At 33.1% G+C, this 16,318-nt stretch overlaps 2 protein-coding genes across 2 annotated transcripts; both read left to right on the top strand.

Moving 5' to 3' along the window:
* The first annotated feature begins 4,228 nt into the window (after positions 1–4,228).
* On the top strand, positions 4,229–6,308 carry LOC122599747 (U5 small nuclear ribonucleoprotein 40 kDa protein). The gene is made up of 2 exons (XM_043772308.1): positions 4,229–4,362; positions 5,018–6,308. Exon 2 carries the CDS (start codon positions 5,036–5,038, stop codon positions 6,059–6,061), a length of 1,026 nt encoding a protein of 341 aa, XP_043628243.1. The 5' UTR covers positions 4,229–4,362; positions 5,018–5,035; the 3' UTR covers positions 6,062–6,308.
* Positions 6,309–12,796: 6,488 nt separating this feature from the next.
* On the top strand, positions 12,797–15,497 carry LOC122600131 (tubulin alpha-2 chain-like). The gene is made up of 3 exons (XM_043772795.1): positions 12,797–13,019; positions 13,963–14,568; positions 14,660–15,497. The coding sequence occupies exons 1-3, from the start codon at positions 12,927–12,929 to the stop codon at positions 15,311–15,313; spliced, it is 1,353 nt and encodes a 450-aa protein (XP_043628730.1). The 5' UTR covers positions 12,797–12,926; the 3' UTR covers positions 15,314–15,497.
* The last annotated feature ends 821 nt before the right edge of the window (positions 15,498–16,318 follow it).

The following is a 16,318-nucleotide window of genomic DNA, read 5'->3' as shown; positions in this document are numbered from 1 at the left end:
TTAAAGTTAAAAATTTATAAGTTAAGTGTTAGAAATAAGAAACTCTAAACGTATACAATGTTAGATGTTTTAAAACGAAAAATCAAAAGTAAAAAAATAATAATTTGATGATTAAAGTTAAAATCGAAAGTTAGTAAATTATACTTAAGTTTGTATAAAAAAGTGATACTAAAGTTAAGAATCTAAAAGTTAAGTAGTTTAAAAAAAAACTAGATTAAAGTTAAAAATCTAAAAGTTAAGTGTTAAGAATAATAAACTCTAACAATATACAATCGTTAAAAAAAAAAAAAAAAAAAACTGATGTCATGCTGACGTTAACATGTTACTGTAGCTAAGCCTTCAAGAATTGTTATATATAAACTAGATGGGTGTCCGCACGTTACAATAGCAAAAATAGACACCATTCGAGGTAGGATGTGAACCGAGGGGGGGGGGGGGGATTATGAGTTAGGGTTTTTGCTATGTGTTTTTGTGTAAGGGAGATATGGAGTCTGAAATTTTTGTAAAGGTATTTTAGTCATAGTGTATATAATGGAAATAGGAAGGTATTAAGATAAAGGGTAAATTAAACATATTAGATTCTTAAAAGTTTAAGGAAAGGGTGTCAGTTTGCTTTATAAAAGGGTATAGATTATTTGCACGAATCAAATAAGTCAAAGAAGTTTATGATCATTTGAATCACTATATAATTTTGAGGTTTTATGGTGAAAAGTGCACGAATCAAATAAGTCAAAGAAGTTTATGATCATTTGAATCACTATATAATTTTGAGGTTTTATGGTGAAAAGTTGTATGGTTAAATGAATGAGATGATTGATTGATTATTTTAAGTTTCTACGTTTTAAATTGTTTTTTGAAAAATTATATCATAGTTGTTTTATAAAATGGACGATGATATGTAATTAAGTGATTATAAAAAAAATTATTTATTCCTTGAAGTTTAATAAACAGAAAATGATTAATCCTCTTAATATAATAGCCTCAAAATTCTTCTAACTTTTTGTTGGGGACATGTGGAAAAATTAAAGGATGAGATTAAGAAAGAGAATTAGTAGTATCCACATGTCACCATCTAAAGTTATTAGGAGGATTTTTATGCTAATTTTTTAGAGGGATAAATCATTTTCCTTAATAAACATATATGCTGCGTTTTAGGTATGTGAAAGCAGCAATACCCGTACTCAAGCTCGTGCCTTCTACTCTAGAAACGGTACACCTATATTAAATAGGCGGATTAATAATACACAATATAAGGAGTTACGTTATATTATATACACGAGCATGGTATCCGCGCAATGCGGCGACGTTAGTGGACATGGCGGTCTAGTATTGTCGGTGACAGTATTATTTATGGTGGTGGCGGTGTCAAGTCTCAAATGGTGTAGGTTGATGTAAAGGTGATAGTGGAATATTTAAAAAGATAAGGGCTTAAAGTATTAATTATTAAAATAATTGTTAAAGGCAATTCTGATAATTCAAAGACAGAAATTACTAAAAATAAAAAAGGACCCTTTTGCTTTATAAGGGAGTAGAGAAAAAGACAAAAAAATACAAAGACAAATAAGGTATTTCAAAAACAGATATATTTAACAAGGGAGGATTTACTTTATTAGGAAGTAGAGATAGAGATATTCAACTAATAATCTTCGATACATTTTTCAACATATCTTCAATATAAAACTAATATCTTAATACCGTATTTACATGGGTAGAAATCTCTCTATATCACTAATAGAGGATAGATTTTTAATTATGTGTCAATTATGAAATCATGTCATGTAGGATTTTTTCCTAGGTGTCATACTTACATTAAATTCCTAACTTTAAGCATACTTTTAAAAAGTTACACTTTAGCCTAATCATCATTAAAGCACAATTTAAAAATTATACTTTAGCCTAATCATCATCATTAATTAAGTAATAATAAAAAAAAGTTAAAAATAAAATAAGACGACAAAGTATATCTTAATGAAAGCAATGTATATCTTAATGGAATGGATGGATAAATTTCTTATGTTATATTAATGTATATCGGCTAAAGTGATGGATGGATTTCTTCTAGATTTTTTATTTCTGTTTATAATAATTATGTTATATTAAAGTTATAGTAAGTATATATATTCAGAATCGGCTAAACATTATTTTCATAATTTAATTTTAATTTTATTTCACGTATATCTTTTAAAACTTAATGGATGGATTTCTTTTTCACCAATATATATAATTTTTTATGATTTATAAATGGGAAATTCTAAACTGACAAACAAATTACAAACAAAATTATATAAACTCACTTGTCATATGAGATGCACCAATTAAACTAATTTATTTTTTCTTTTTTATGTTTCTCTCTCCATTAGTGACACCTAAGTTTGTATAGTTTTGTTTGTAATTTGTTTATTGATGTAGTTATACTACATATTTGACGTAGTTATTACCATTTAGGTGGGGTGGTAGAGAGTCTTGCCTCTTGGAGTATAGACCAAAGTTCAATCCTTGATAATGGTGTAATTTAGTAGTGTATTAAAATTGCCGTTCAAAAAAAAAATATATTTGATGTATATCATATATTCATAAACTATAATTTTATTATTTGAATCAGTCGTAATCGCACATATTTTAATATTATGAATAATAATGTAACTGTATGTAATTGTATTTTTTACTTATATTATCAGTTAGTCCCGCACAACGTACGGGTTTAATCTAGTAATTTAATATGATACAATATATTCAATTTAGTTCTTACTTTAACAAACATATATTTAAAAATTATTTAGAAAAATGTTAAATACATTCATAAAAAGTAAAGTATATAACTATTTTATATATTTTAACGGGTTGTGATAATTTGAAAACAAGTTTTTTTGTGAAAACTAGAAAACTGATCAAAATACACTGTGTTAAGTTCAAATCACAGTGTGTTTGACCAGTTTCCGGGTTTCATGTGCTATCAAAAACACACTGTAATTTGAAACTGAACATAATGTGATTTTTGAAAACACATTGTGTTAGGTTCAGATACATTGTGTTTTGATCAGTTTTTTAATTTTCACGAAAATTTAATTTTTAAATTAACATTTCTCATATTTTAAGTGCATTTTCAAATCTATTTTAGCAAGACTCTTAAAAAATTAATGTGGATGTTTAAAAAATAGGAAGTGATAAATCTACAACAACACTTAATCATTCACAACAATATAAGCTTTATATAGTTAATTAGTTATGTATAATATAACTAAAAGCGGGGGTTGAAGGTACACTTATCACCTTTAATTCCCTTTTTGAGCCTAATCCTCCCTCCTTATTAATTTTTTATTTTTTTAATATTCTATTTAATTTAATAAATGGCCGACCTTATTGTTAATTAAAAACTCATTTTATCCTTTAAAGTCTCTGAAAATTTTTGAACTATATATACAACCTAGAAATACCCTCAGATATTCTCAACAAAAAAAACCTACGGCAAAAAAAAAAAAAAACTACGATCGATTACCAAAAGGTTTTTTTTTATTTATATACTTTGTACATATTTATTCATTAAATTATTATTATTATTTAACATTTAATTCTTATGTTATTGTTATTATTATCTCTTTTAATTTTGTTTGTTTTCCATTATAGGTTAGTTATGGCTTTTTCCTCAACAACAAAAAATAAGACCACATTAGTTCATCTTGAAGATCTTAAGGCAACAAATGTTAATCATCATCTAAGACTCCATGTTGTGCATGTATGAACTGTTTCGGAGTGGAACAACCCGAAGAAAATCAAAAAGTTCGAGATGGTCTTTGTTGATGAATTGGTATGTATTTTTCCAATTATATACTTTGTTGCAAATTTTTTATTTAACTAAATTTGAAAAAAAAAAGGTAAACTGGAATTAGTATTTATATGGAGTTAATTTTCATATGTTTCTTATTTAGTTTTCGTATTGATTAAGTTGTAATATTGGTCATATTGATGGTTGCTCGAATCATATTAGCTTTGATTAATATATATTGACATTACCCGTCCATTGGACGACCCTGATCACTAGTATTTATATACTGTGCAATATAATAGGAGAAATGCTATACTTAAATTATTGAAAATTTGCCAAAAGTGTAGAACACCCGCATTATTTGCTTGCCCAAAAAATTTTCAATAATTCTAGATTCGGTTTTTATTATTAAGTTTAAGAATGTATTTGCACAAAAGAAAGGAAGGAAAAAGTTTATATCCCATGGGCATATAAAATTACTGATAAAATAAAATTTACACAAGTAAACCCTAGAAAAAACTCATTTTCCTTCCTCCGATCGAAGCACCACTCTCCTGCCGATCATCTTCTTCTCTCTCCCGTCTTAATTCTCCTTCAAGGTAATTTCAATCTCTATCTTTTCTATTCCATACACTCATTATTACTATTATTTTACTACACACTTATCCTTCTAATTGCTTTATCTTTGTTTTTATATTTCTCTATTTTTGCTTGTAAACTATTACAAATTGATTATCATATTAGAATGTATTTGCCTCTTATGTATGTACAATATATAAAATTTACATAATACTAGTTGTTAAGCTCAGCAATCAGTAAAACTATTGTACTGTATTGTATCTATATATATGATCACTTCATATATATGACTTCCATATGTATCCAGTTATAAGCGTTTTATGTATTTGACATTTCAAACCGACCCGGTTTTAATGACGTGACGGTGCATATGGCGGGTCTTTGGTTAAATAGTAAATATATTGGGTTTTCCCTATTTAGGACTTAAGGTTACCTAGAGATGACGAGTCTTTTGACTTGAATGTATACGGCGGAACCGAAGTATCACCATGGCTGTTTTGTGACCATTTTCTTGGCCAACCCCAAGATGTTACCTATTGAGGTTTGAACCGAGACCTCCCGTGAGGAAATCGGGTGTCTTGACCTCTTGTGAACTTTGATTATTTTGCATAATATAGTTCTGAATATGCTACCTTGCAAGTTAAAATGATTTTATATAGTAACTTTTTTTTTCAGGAACGAAAACAAGCGAAAATGCAAGCTGGTGAAGGTGCCCTGTCTGTTATGGGTCCACGACCAATGGACATAACATACAGTAGTCAGCAGAATACGATGGGCAGTGGGCCGAATGGGACTCAAAGAACATCATGTTTATTGTCACCTATCATGTTGCTGTCTGGTCATCAGAGCGCGGTCTACACTATGAAGTTTAATCCTGCAGGAACAACAATTGCTTCCGGGTCTCATGACAGAGAAATCTTCCTTTGGCACGTGACTGGTGAATGTAAGAACTATATGGTTCTGAAAGGGCACAAGAATGCCGTGTTGGATCTTGAGTGGAATAGTGATGGATCGCAGATTATTTCTGCTAGTTCAGACAAGACGTTAAGGGCTTGGGATGTGGAGACGGGGAAACAAATAAAGAAGATGTCTGAGCATTCCTCTTTTGTGAATTCATGCAGCCCGTCTCGCAGGGGTCCTCCTCTTGTTGTGAGTGGATCAGATGATGGGACCGCTAAGCTCTGGGATTTACGTCAAAGGGGTGCTATACAGACTTTTCCAGATAAATATCAGGTTACAGCTGTTGCCTTTTCCGATGCATCGGACAAGATATACAGTGGTGGAATTGACAATGTTGTCAAAGTGTGGGATATTAGGAGAAATGAGGTGACTATGACTCTTGAAGGTCATCAGAATACGATAACGGGTATGCAACTAAGCCCTGATGGGTCATACCTGCTTACTAATGGAATGGACTGTACTCTTCGTATATGGGATATGCGTCCATATGCACCGCAGAATCGTTGTGTTAAGATAATGGAGGGACACCAGCACAATGTGGAGCAGAATCTTCTTAAGTGTAGCTGGTCATCGGATGGGAGCAAGGTTACTGCTGGCAGCTCTGATCGGATGGTGTATATTTGGGATACCACTTCACGACGCATACTATATAAACTTCCTGGCCATAGTGGATCAGTCAATGAATGTGTTTTTCACCCTTCTGAACCTATTATAGGATCTTGCAGCAGTGATAAACAGATTTATCTTGGGGAAATCTAAGGGATAGCCACTAACCCAGGCAAGTCTTAGTATGTTAGTGCCTAGCATTGGTGATGCCGTATGGACCATCTTTTGTGAATGTACTCGTTGTAGCTACCATCTATGTTTCATTTTTCTTTTTTTCTTAATTTCTAAAGATTAGATGTCTGATGGGCTGTTGATGGATTGGTAAATCGTTGAAAACTCAAACACATGATTTTGTTATGACAGAGTGTTATATGATGCCATGTGAGGTTTTGTTTGTCCACTTGCATCTCATTAGTTTAACTTGTTCATTATCTGTTAATGTAAGATATATGCTTGTTTGTTCAACTATAGTAGAATGAGTCTTATACGGAAGATGATGATGACTCTTATAGTCTCATATGATTGGACCTAAATCCTGTTTGGGTTCATGCATTCACTTTCAAATTGGGTGTTAAATTTGCTTTGGTGTACCTAGCTTGCGGTATGTTGATCAATTCCGTTTGGTTTACTTTTCTCATTCAGGCTTTTCCTCCGCCATTACCAGTACTTTTACATGATTTTAACTAGAGACTCCTGGTTTCCATCCCCAGGCTTTTTGCCGTCCTTCCATTCTATTGACTATTTTCTAGATATAGAAGTCCTTTTTCCCCCTGAATCTACAATGTTGATAGATAGATTGAGTATTTTCTACATAGTGTTTCGGGAGCGAGCTATAGGTTTCGAGATCTTGTATAGGAACTGCCATTCATGTAGTTCAAATTTGTAACTGCTTTATGAAAACTCCAAGCCCTAAAATGACCTGACTGATGATCAAATCCCCATAAATAGCTACCTCTTATTGCATCTAAACTGATTGTGGATCATGCTACTAATTTTTCCACTTATATAGTTATATATGTTCAGGTGACTGTCTTATATTACTATTGAGTTTTTTGGGTAAAGGGTTGGTTACCCCTGTAAGCTTGTATCAATCAAATAATGCCTGTCACTTACACATTAGCCTGGACATTTGACATTGCACAAATGTTTTATTTTGTGTGAGTCAATGTAGAACTCATCTATATCGCCTGTACTGAATGTCGTTTGCTAGAATGACACAATCATTTAGATGTTAGTAGGAAAAAGTAGCAAGTAATCATGTGTTTTTCTACTAACATTGATAACTTGCTACTTGTTCATAACCTCTGGAAGATTATGTCATTCTAGCAAATGACAATAAGCCACCTTGAGATTTCTGGGGACTAACCTAGCTAGTTTTGAGAACTTAGACCAATGCATTTGTAGTGTTAACCCTTGGGGATTTATACTTGTACATGTAATACCTTTATTTAGTATTTATGCAAGATGGTATTGTTAATAAATATGTTGTGCGTTGAGTTTGTAAATAGTCTAGAATTATGAATTTCACATTTTCTATGTCTCCCTTTTGTCATTCTATACAAGCAGAACAGGCAGAATTGCATTATGCTCCTTTCGTCTTTTCCCTACTTCGTGTTGGAGTATCATTTTTTGTGCAGAACTCTTGTTTATTTATTGCTGTCGAATACTTGAATCCAACCCGAGACAAATCAGGATTAAGAATACATACATATATATATATATCACCTTAATCTAAAGTCGTGTAGCTTGTGCACTTCATCTTTTATCTAAGACTCTGTTCTCTTTCTTTTAGATCATTACTTGGCTTATATTAATAACTTACTGCCTGCTCGATACCTAATATATGCAGTTCTCCTTTAGTGTAGTTATAACTTATAATTCTTGCATGCTTATGGATTATAATGGCTTTCCTTCGGGTAAATTCCCAAACTTCCTCTAGATGCCTCTTAATGTAAATTGAGCTCTGGGAATATTATTTTTCCTGGAATTGTATTGCTTGCTACCTAGTACTTGGTCATCTTTTTTTGTTGAAAGCCGAAAGTTCTTGTCAGTTTGATTATGTCATCAGATACATTTTATGATAATACTTATAAGTTTTGCTTGGCTGGTTTGCTTGGGGAAGGGCAGTTGATGTCCAAAGGGCACCCGGGATCAAGGTTCTCTCAGCTTTGTCAGTTTGATTATGTCATCAGATACATTTTATGATAATACTTATAAGTTTTGCTTGGCTGGTTTGCTTGGGGAAGGGCAGTTGATGTCCAAAGGGCACCCGGGATCAAGGTTCTCTCAGCTGATTTAAACCTTTTCGAATATTTTCTTGACTGGTTTGAGTAGGTTAAGTTAATTACTGTTATACTTGATGTTTGGTCCATATTGCGTTTTTTAAAATCTATGCCGTTGATATGATCTGGATATTGATTCAGTAGATGATCTGTGAAAACTTTTCAGAAATTGCTGATGTGAAAGCTTTCACTTAGTTGTGCTATTTGCGCCAGTTGTTTTCAGGGGAATAATGTGGTGTTGATATCCAAAAGTTGGTGAAAATTTAAATTTAAGCAAATGTCCTGCTGACCTTAAAATATTAGTAACGACTCACCCCACAAAGGTGGTAGATATTTGGCTGCTCTTACAGAAAATGCTCAAAATGCTAAAGCTTTCTATTGTGTCAGATAGTCGCTTTTCAGCTTGTTATATTTGATTTGTGGATTCATCTAAGTTCTTGCCCCAGCATTTTATAGATCAAAGTATTTCATGTTTTGACCAAGTCACCAAAGTTTCTGCTTTTGCATGCTGGAGATCCTTTTTGCAGCTTGACATACTATTTATATACAAGTCTGCTACGAAACCTGGTATATAAGCCATCACTCTGTCCATTTTATTCATTATATTCCGGGGCAGGTGGTTTGTCCTTTGGTGATTGTAATTTTTGTTTGCATATTGGCAACTCCAGTATTATGGGCCTCTCAGCCTGTTAATATGTATAGGAAACCTAGAGCTCGTGTAGTAGAAATGTAGGATAATGATAGAATTCGGGCATGGACTGGTGCTCAGCCTCTAGCTTGACTTGTAGCATAATATGGGAATATGAGAGCAAAAATTGATCCTTGATCACAAATTGATGACAGTTTTCTGTTTACTCACTTGCAAGTTCCGACCGTGAAGGTACATGCCATGTTGCCAGAGTCAATATAATGTAGGAGGCTAGTGTTCCCACAATTCAGAGAGTTGGATAGTATGCTATTAAGTATATTGACTTTTAATTGAGTAAAGTGGACTTGGATCAAGTATCAACTAGATTATACACTTATTACCAGAGAAGGCAATATGGACGGGCCAGGGGAAATGGGTCTGTATGGATTTGTCTGATTGTGTTGGGGTGACCCGTAAACGCTTTCTTGTTTTTTCAAATTTTTTTCTTCTTAATTTGGAAAGTGTTGATGTGTTAAAAGCTGTTACTATAAACACTTGTTTAACAGAGCTATTTTTGTAGGTCTTCTGTAAATTTCACATACTCAGACCATTTGATATGTTATACATTTTTAATAGATATTTAACACAACTCAAATCACTATATATATTATCACATTTACTGGTTGGAAAGCCAAACTTTTATCTTGCTGATTGCTACACTGTCTAAATGCATCAAACTGTTCGTACTATTGATACCTTGGAAGACGATCTAAGTGGGAGTTACAGGAGGTATGTGTGTGCCAGGCATCTAACAGCTTGCTAATGTAACATTACATGTAAATAATGTTTAAGGGTAATATTGAAGAGAAATACAGTGGGTCGGTTCGTGAACCTTAAAATTAGAGGAAGAGGAGAGGAAGTGAAACTAATTCAAAATTAATAGATGCTAAGGATCGTCTTCGTTTATGATATGAATCCCGTTTCACATTGTGTTAATTTTCTGGCAAATTTGCCGAGATATAGCGTGAGTTCCTTGTTTCCCTTGCACATTAACAAGATAAACCCTTGGCAGACAGAGCAGCCTTATGAGAAGGTGTGACAAGCGCACAGGTAGTAACCATCGAGTTTTCATGTCTGCAATATGTGTTACTTTCGTATTTCTTTTGTTTTGTGGTTAGTCAGAAAATAACGTTACTCAAATAATTTTAAATATCTGTTGAATTATGCTTAAAATATACATTTTTGAAAGAACACCATCTTTAACTACGCTTTATTAGCATGTTGGATTCGTGTATTGTTTTGTTTGATTTATAAACGACGTTCTTTTTAGGAGGTGTGACAAGTGATGTTATTAGTTTATCTATTCAATGGCGGATGATACAAACATTTCCAATGAGGAGCAAACCATGAGACGATTTATGTAATTAATTCAATATACGAGTAATATTAGCGATCTAATATTGCTTAACGTATGTGAGATACGATGACCTAGGGTTTTTGTGAAAAGGATGAACATGGTTTTGTAACAAGTCTTAGAAAGTTGTTACCGAAATCTTGGGAGGCTTTGTTAACCAGAGATGAAAGATTAAAGGTAAGGTCTTTGATCATGGACAAATATATCTAGGTTCAAGTATTAATCTACACATTTGTGGATATGAATCATTTCGGGGGATTTGAAAATTTTAGGATTAAGCATCTAGAGATGTACGTAACTTACATTTTCTTGTATTGTGTACAATAAAAAACTTTCAACCGGTTTATTGTATATGATTAACTTGCAAAATTGAACAAATCGTGTAAGCAACCGGCTAAATGCTGATAGTGGGGTCCCTTATTGTGTCATGTCTCATATGTCAGATGATGTCGTGTCATCATCCAGACGGTTGCTTACACTATTTGTTTAATTTGAATATTAATGGAACTACGAGAGAGTATCTAATGATGATTAAATTATGAATGTCAAATAAAAGACGAAGTCTCTCTTTTGGTTTATGAATATAACATATTATGGATGAATCAATGTGCACCATGAAAGCCAAGAGAAAAAGATGTTAAAAATACTTTATTTGGATAAATGACGCTCGTGATTATGATGTCACACGATAAAGCCCTTTTGACTTCCAAATGTATGATCACAATGTTGGGTTGGAAGTGTCATCTAAGAATTGATAGTTCTCGCGATTCTTTTTTTTGAACGGAGTTCTCGTGATTCAAACATTAGATAATACATCATTTACTTTGAATTTATAAGCAATACATAGCTTGTGAAGTAAGAGGATGTACTTGAAAAAGATGTATGATGTATTGTAAAACATGATATGTGTTGAGAAAGTGAATATAAGGAATTCGTTCTGTGCGAGAACAAACATATAAATTAAGACACTTATTAGAAGACTACTTAATTTCTTGAAAAATATTCTATTGTTGTAACTATATATACCTCTTATGAGATGAATAAAAGATAACTTTCTCCATTATGTCTATATATCTTGTCTCTTATTCTTTATTACTATCGTTCTTGTTTTATAGTTTTATAAGAGATGTTTTTTGTAACACAATAAAAAATGTTACAAGTTATATTTATCCTGGATAGTTAACCCAAAATTTTATTTCAATAATTTATTTGATTTAGAAACATGAGAAGATAATTTGTAGTTATCTATATCTATACTCCCTTATAATATAAACTAGGTATTCTATTTTTGTAATCTCTTAAAACAATTATGACATATATCTTTTATCTACTAAATTACCTTCATTAACTTCTTAAATCACATGAATTATTTTACATCAATTATCTATCTTACTCCCTGTTGTTGTCACTACAAGTCGCCACTGTCCCGCCGCCTACACCGCCGCATTGCGCGGGTATAGTGAAACACATATGGTTAGAGTGGCGGATGGTTAGTGTTTGAAAATAACGAACTCATTGGTATTCCTATACGCTGCATTGCGCGAGTACATACAGTTAGCGTTTAAAAATAACGAACTCACCACTTTCTATTAAAAACCTTTAGTATTCGAGTATATAACGTTAATTCCTCAAGTTTAATACCATCTTCCAATACACGATTACATAAATCCACTTATGACCATTTAAGCTTATTTCAACTATCTTGTAGTTATAAAAAGATCATACAAAATCACAAAGAAGATCATACAATATCACAAAGTTCAACACATTGTTGACAACATATTTTAAATTCTTATTGATATATCTCTCACATTATATCGTTATATATTTTAATTTTTTTCATTAATTAAATCAGTGTCTCAAATTATCCTATTATATTTTCCAAAATTATAACATCATTCTTTTTCATTTATACTATTTTTTCCGTCCCATATTAAATACTCCCTCCGTCCCAATTTAAATGTCACGTTGACTAACTTTGACCGTAAATAACTTTGTTTGTACTACATAGTAGTTGATGAAACTTATATGAACGAAAAGTACATTAAAAACTCAATCCATTCATATATTTTATATCAAATGTTACATGACACATACAAAGTTATTTACGGTCAAAGTTAGTCAACGTGACATTTAAATTGGAATGAAGGGAGTATCTAATTTTGCCTTTATCAGTTTTTTTAGGTAAAAATTTTTAGTTCGCATTTTAACACCTGTATCACTTAAGGGGTAAGTGTAACCGGTGATCCCTAGATGATTTGGGCACGGGTCGCCCGGCTAACCGCCTTATTTGTTTTAGCCTAAAGGTCTATTCTTAAATTTTTTTCATTTTTTTATTTCAAAAAAGATGGATAATTTCGAAAAAGGACCCTACAAAGCGGCAAATTTCATAATTTAAAATTTATAGAAAAAATGATAAACCACAAAGTAAAATACAAACCAAGGTTAGCTATCAACAAACAACAGTACAAGTATACAGCGACATCTTCGCTGTCAGTTAATCTAACCACAGTTAAGCCCCACCCTCAACCAGGTTATAAATACCCAAACCCTTATTTTCTGAAAAACGCATCAATTTGTATCTCAAGGCGTCTTGATAAACGTCTTTTGATTCATTTCTTTTTCTCCATTTTTTCTTTTCCTTCAAATTTAATCTTCTTCTTGTTATATTCAAGTCAAATCAAATCCACGAAAATGAGAGAGTGCATTTCAATCCACATCGGTCAAGCCGGAATTCAAGTCGGAAATGCTTGCTGGGAACTCTACTGCCTTGAACACGGCATTCAGGTATATATCTGTATCTCTCTTTATGTATGTATATTTCTTGTGTATATATTGTTAGATCTGATATGAATTACTGAAATTAGTTATAGATCTGTTACATTTCTGGTAGATCTAAGTAGTTTCTTCACTTTTTTCATAGATCTGATGCTTTTATGGTTTAATTATGTTATGCTTGTAGTTAACTGTTTGATTTTAAATGTAGGTAATTATATGAATAGTTATATATATTTTTGATGACGATAATGCAGATCTGTCCTTTTTTATACGTTTAAAATTTTAATTTTCAGTTTTAGATGAAAATTTACTGAATTACGCTTATTTACGTTTAATTTGGAAGTTACATTAAGCAGTTATTCTGATATTGTACATATACATAAATATATCATAGTATAAAATTTCAATTTACAGTTTTGATGAAAAATTACTGAATTACGGTTAGATAAGTTTAATTTTGAAGTTACATTAATTACTTATTCTGATATTATACATATAATATGATATATAGTGTGGATTTGTATTGTTACGGAGTAGAAGCTTCTAGATCTGCATATTTTTGAAGCCAGGGTTTACAGTTATAAGTAGAGAATTACTGAATTAGGTTAAGTTTTAGTTGATATGTTCATATTAGGTTATTTTAAGCTTATCTTTCTAGTAGTTTGGATTTTAACTTTAGATCTTCATGAATTAGTTGAATTTTTTCATAAGTTTATACTTTTTGTTACAATGATGTTTGCTATTAGATTTACAAGTGTTAAAAAACACTACATTTATAACCTTTTCTCTAATAGGTTTGGCTAATTGTCATTTTTTGATTAGTAAAGACTACTGTATCATTTTGTGATTTGTTGAGGTTAATTTAAGTTATCAGTCGATCAGAATCATGATGCTATTGTTCACTTTGCGACTTAGTTGATTGTATATTTGATGCTTTTACGTTGTTTTACAGCCTGATGGACAGATGCCGAGTGACAAGACAATTGGAGGAGGTGATGATGCCTTCAACACCTTTTTCAGTGAAACTGGTGCTGGAAAGCATGTCCCTCGTGCCGTCTTTGTTGATCTTGAGCCAACTGTTATTGATGAAGTGCGGACTGGTACTTATCGCCAGCTGTTCCATCCTGAACAGTTGATCAGTGGCAAAGAAGACGCTGCCAACAACTTTGCTCGTGGTCATTACACTATTGGGAAAGAGATTGTCGATCTCTGCTTAGACCGTATCAGGAAGCTTGCAGACAACTGTACTGGTCTTCAGGGTTTCCTTGTTTTTAACGCTGTTGGTGGTGGTACCGGCTCGGGTTTGGGCTCTTTGCTTTTGGAAAGACTCTCTGTTGACTATGGAAAGAAGTCTAAGCTTGGTTTCACTGTTTACCCATCTCCACAAGTCTCGACATCGGTTGTTGAACCCTACAACAGTGTCCTCTCGACCCACTCCCTATTGGAACACACTGATGTTGCCATCCTTCTGGACAATGAAGCCATTTATGATATTTGCAGGCGTTCCCTTGACATCGAGCGTCCTACCTACACCAACCTGAACCGTCTCGTCTCTCAGGTAACACAAAGTTCCATCCATGTTGTTTTTCTTGATAGTTAGCTTGGACATTTATCTTAAGTTAACATTCCTTTTTTTATTGGTTATGCAGGTTATTTCTTCTTTGACTGCATCTCTGAGGTTTGATGGTGCTTTGAACGTTGATGTGACTGAATTCCAGACCAACTTGGTTCCTTACCCAAGAATCCACTTCATGCTTTCCTCCTATGCACCTGTTATATCTGCAGAGAAGGCTTACCATGAGCAACTTTCTGTTGCTGAGATCACCAACAGTGCCTTTGAGCCATCTTCTATGATGGCCAAGTGTGACCCTCGCCATGGTAAGTACATGGCCTGCTGTCTCATGTACCGTGGTGATGTTGTTCCTAAGGATGTTAATGCCGCTGTTGCGACAATCAAGACCAAGAGGACCATCCAGTTTGTTGATTGGTGCCCTACTGGATTCAAGTGCGGTATTAACTACCAGCCACCAACTGTTGTGCCTGGAGGAGATTTGGCTAAGGTGCAGAGGGCTGTTTGCATGATTTCTAACTCGACTAGTGTGGCTGAGGTGTTCTCTCGAATTGACCATAAGTTTGACTTGATGTATGCTAAGCGTGCTTTTGTGCACTGGTATGTTGGTGAGGGTATGGAGGAAGGAGAGTTTTCTGAGGCTCGTGAGGACCTTGCTGCTCTTGAGAAGGATTACGAAGAGGTCGGTGCAGAGGGTGGTGAAGATGATTGTGATGAAGGAGACGAGTACTAGACAAGAGCGTTTGTCCTTTTGTTTGTGTGTAAGTGTGTTTGGATTGTGATGGATGTTTCCTGTGTTTCCAATGTGTGTTTGTAGCCATGTAGCAAAATAATGACTTTTGGCATCTGATGTCTTTAATCGTTGCTTGTTCTATGATCTCATGTTGATACTTAATGCGATTACATATTTACATCAACCTCGTGTGATAATTAGTAATGCCTTAAATTTTAATTTGTTTGATAATTTGATAGTGAAGCGGTTTACATAATATTGAAATCTATATGTGAATGATACTAGTATATCTGCAGAATGGGTGGGGTGGAAGAAGAGTTGTAAATTTCAATGAAATTTAGAATTAGACTAACACTTTATTGTTTAGTTGGCTTAAGAGTGGAGAGTAAAGGAGAGGGGAGAGCAAATTTTTCTTCTTAATCACCTTAAAAATCTTAGGAAGTAAAAACAATCACACTTTCCTCTCTTCTTCTCTCCACTCTACTCTTTTTCTTTTCACACTTAAAAAATTTTAAGAATGGATTTTATCCTCTCCATTCCTCTCCTTTCCACACTTAAAAAAATCTTAAGAATGAATTTTATAGTTTTTCCTCTCTTCTCATGTCCTTTCCACACTTAATTAAACTAAACAATGCAGTGTAAAAGTTTGGGCTAGGCTGTAGTATATATGCAGGATGGGTGGGGTGGAAGAGTTATTATAAATTTCAATGAAATTTAGAATTTGTGCAATATAGGGGTGAGTACGGTTTGGTTTGGTTCGGTTTTTGATTAAAACCGAAACCAAACCGTTATAATTCGGTGTAACACCCCAATAATTTTAAGATAAATAAATTAACCCCTTTTTGTAGTTTTGACATTAAAATAATTTCTCAGTATTTTATTTTTGGATATGAGGTTTATTTAGTTGGAACTTTAACGGATAGCGGGTAAAATACCCACTATTTTTATTTTGGGTCGTGGCATTACAGGAGGGTGCCAGCCTCCCATCTTTTTTCTTAGTCACAT

The sequence above is a fragment of the Erigeron canadensis genome, chromosome 5, assembly GCF_010389155.1.
Source record: "Erigeron canadensis isolate Cc75 chromosome 5, C_canadensis_v1, whole genome shotgun sequence".
NCBI lineage: Eukaryota > Viridiplantae > Streptophyta > Magnoliopsida > Asterales > Asteraceae > Erigeron > Erigeron canadensis.
This window is presented reverse-complemented; position numbering and strand designations above follow the sequence as displayed.

Excerpts from the sequence above, each read along its gene's own strand:
- LOC122599747 (XM_043772308.1), top strand. The coding sequence starts at position 5,036 with ATGCAAGCTGGTGAAGGTGCCCTGTCTGTTATGGGTCCACGACCAATG.
- LOC122600131 (XM_043772795.1), top strand. The coding sequence starts at position 12,927 with ATGAGAGAGTGCATTTCAATCCACATCGGTCAAGCCGGAATTCAAGTC. Across the intron at positions 13,020-13,962 it reads GCCTTGAACACGGCATTCAG|CCTGATGGACAGATGCCGAG; the intron begins GTATATATCTGT and ends GTTGTTTTACAG. Across the intron at positions 14,569-14,659 it reads TGAACCGTCTCGTCTCTCAG|GTTATTTCTTCTTTGACTGC; the intron begins GTAACACAAAGT and ends TTGGTTATGCAG.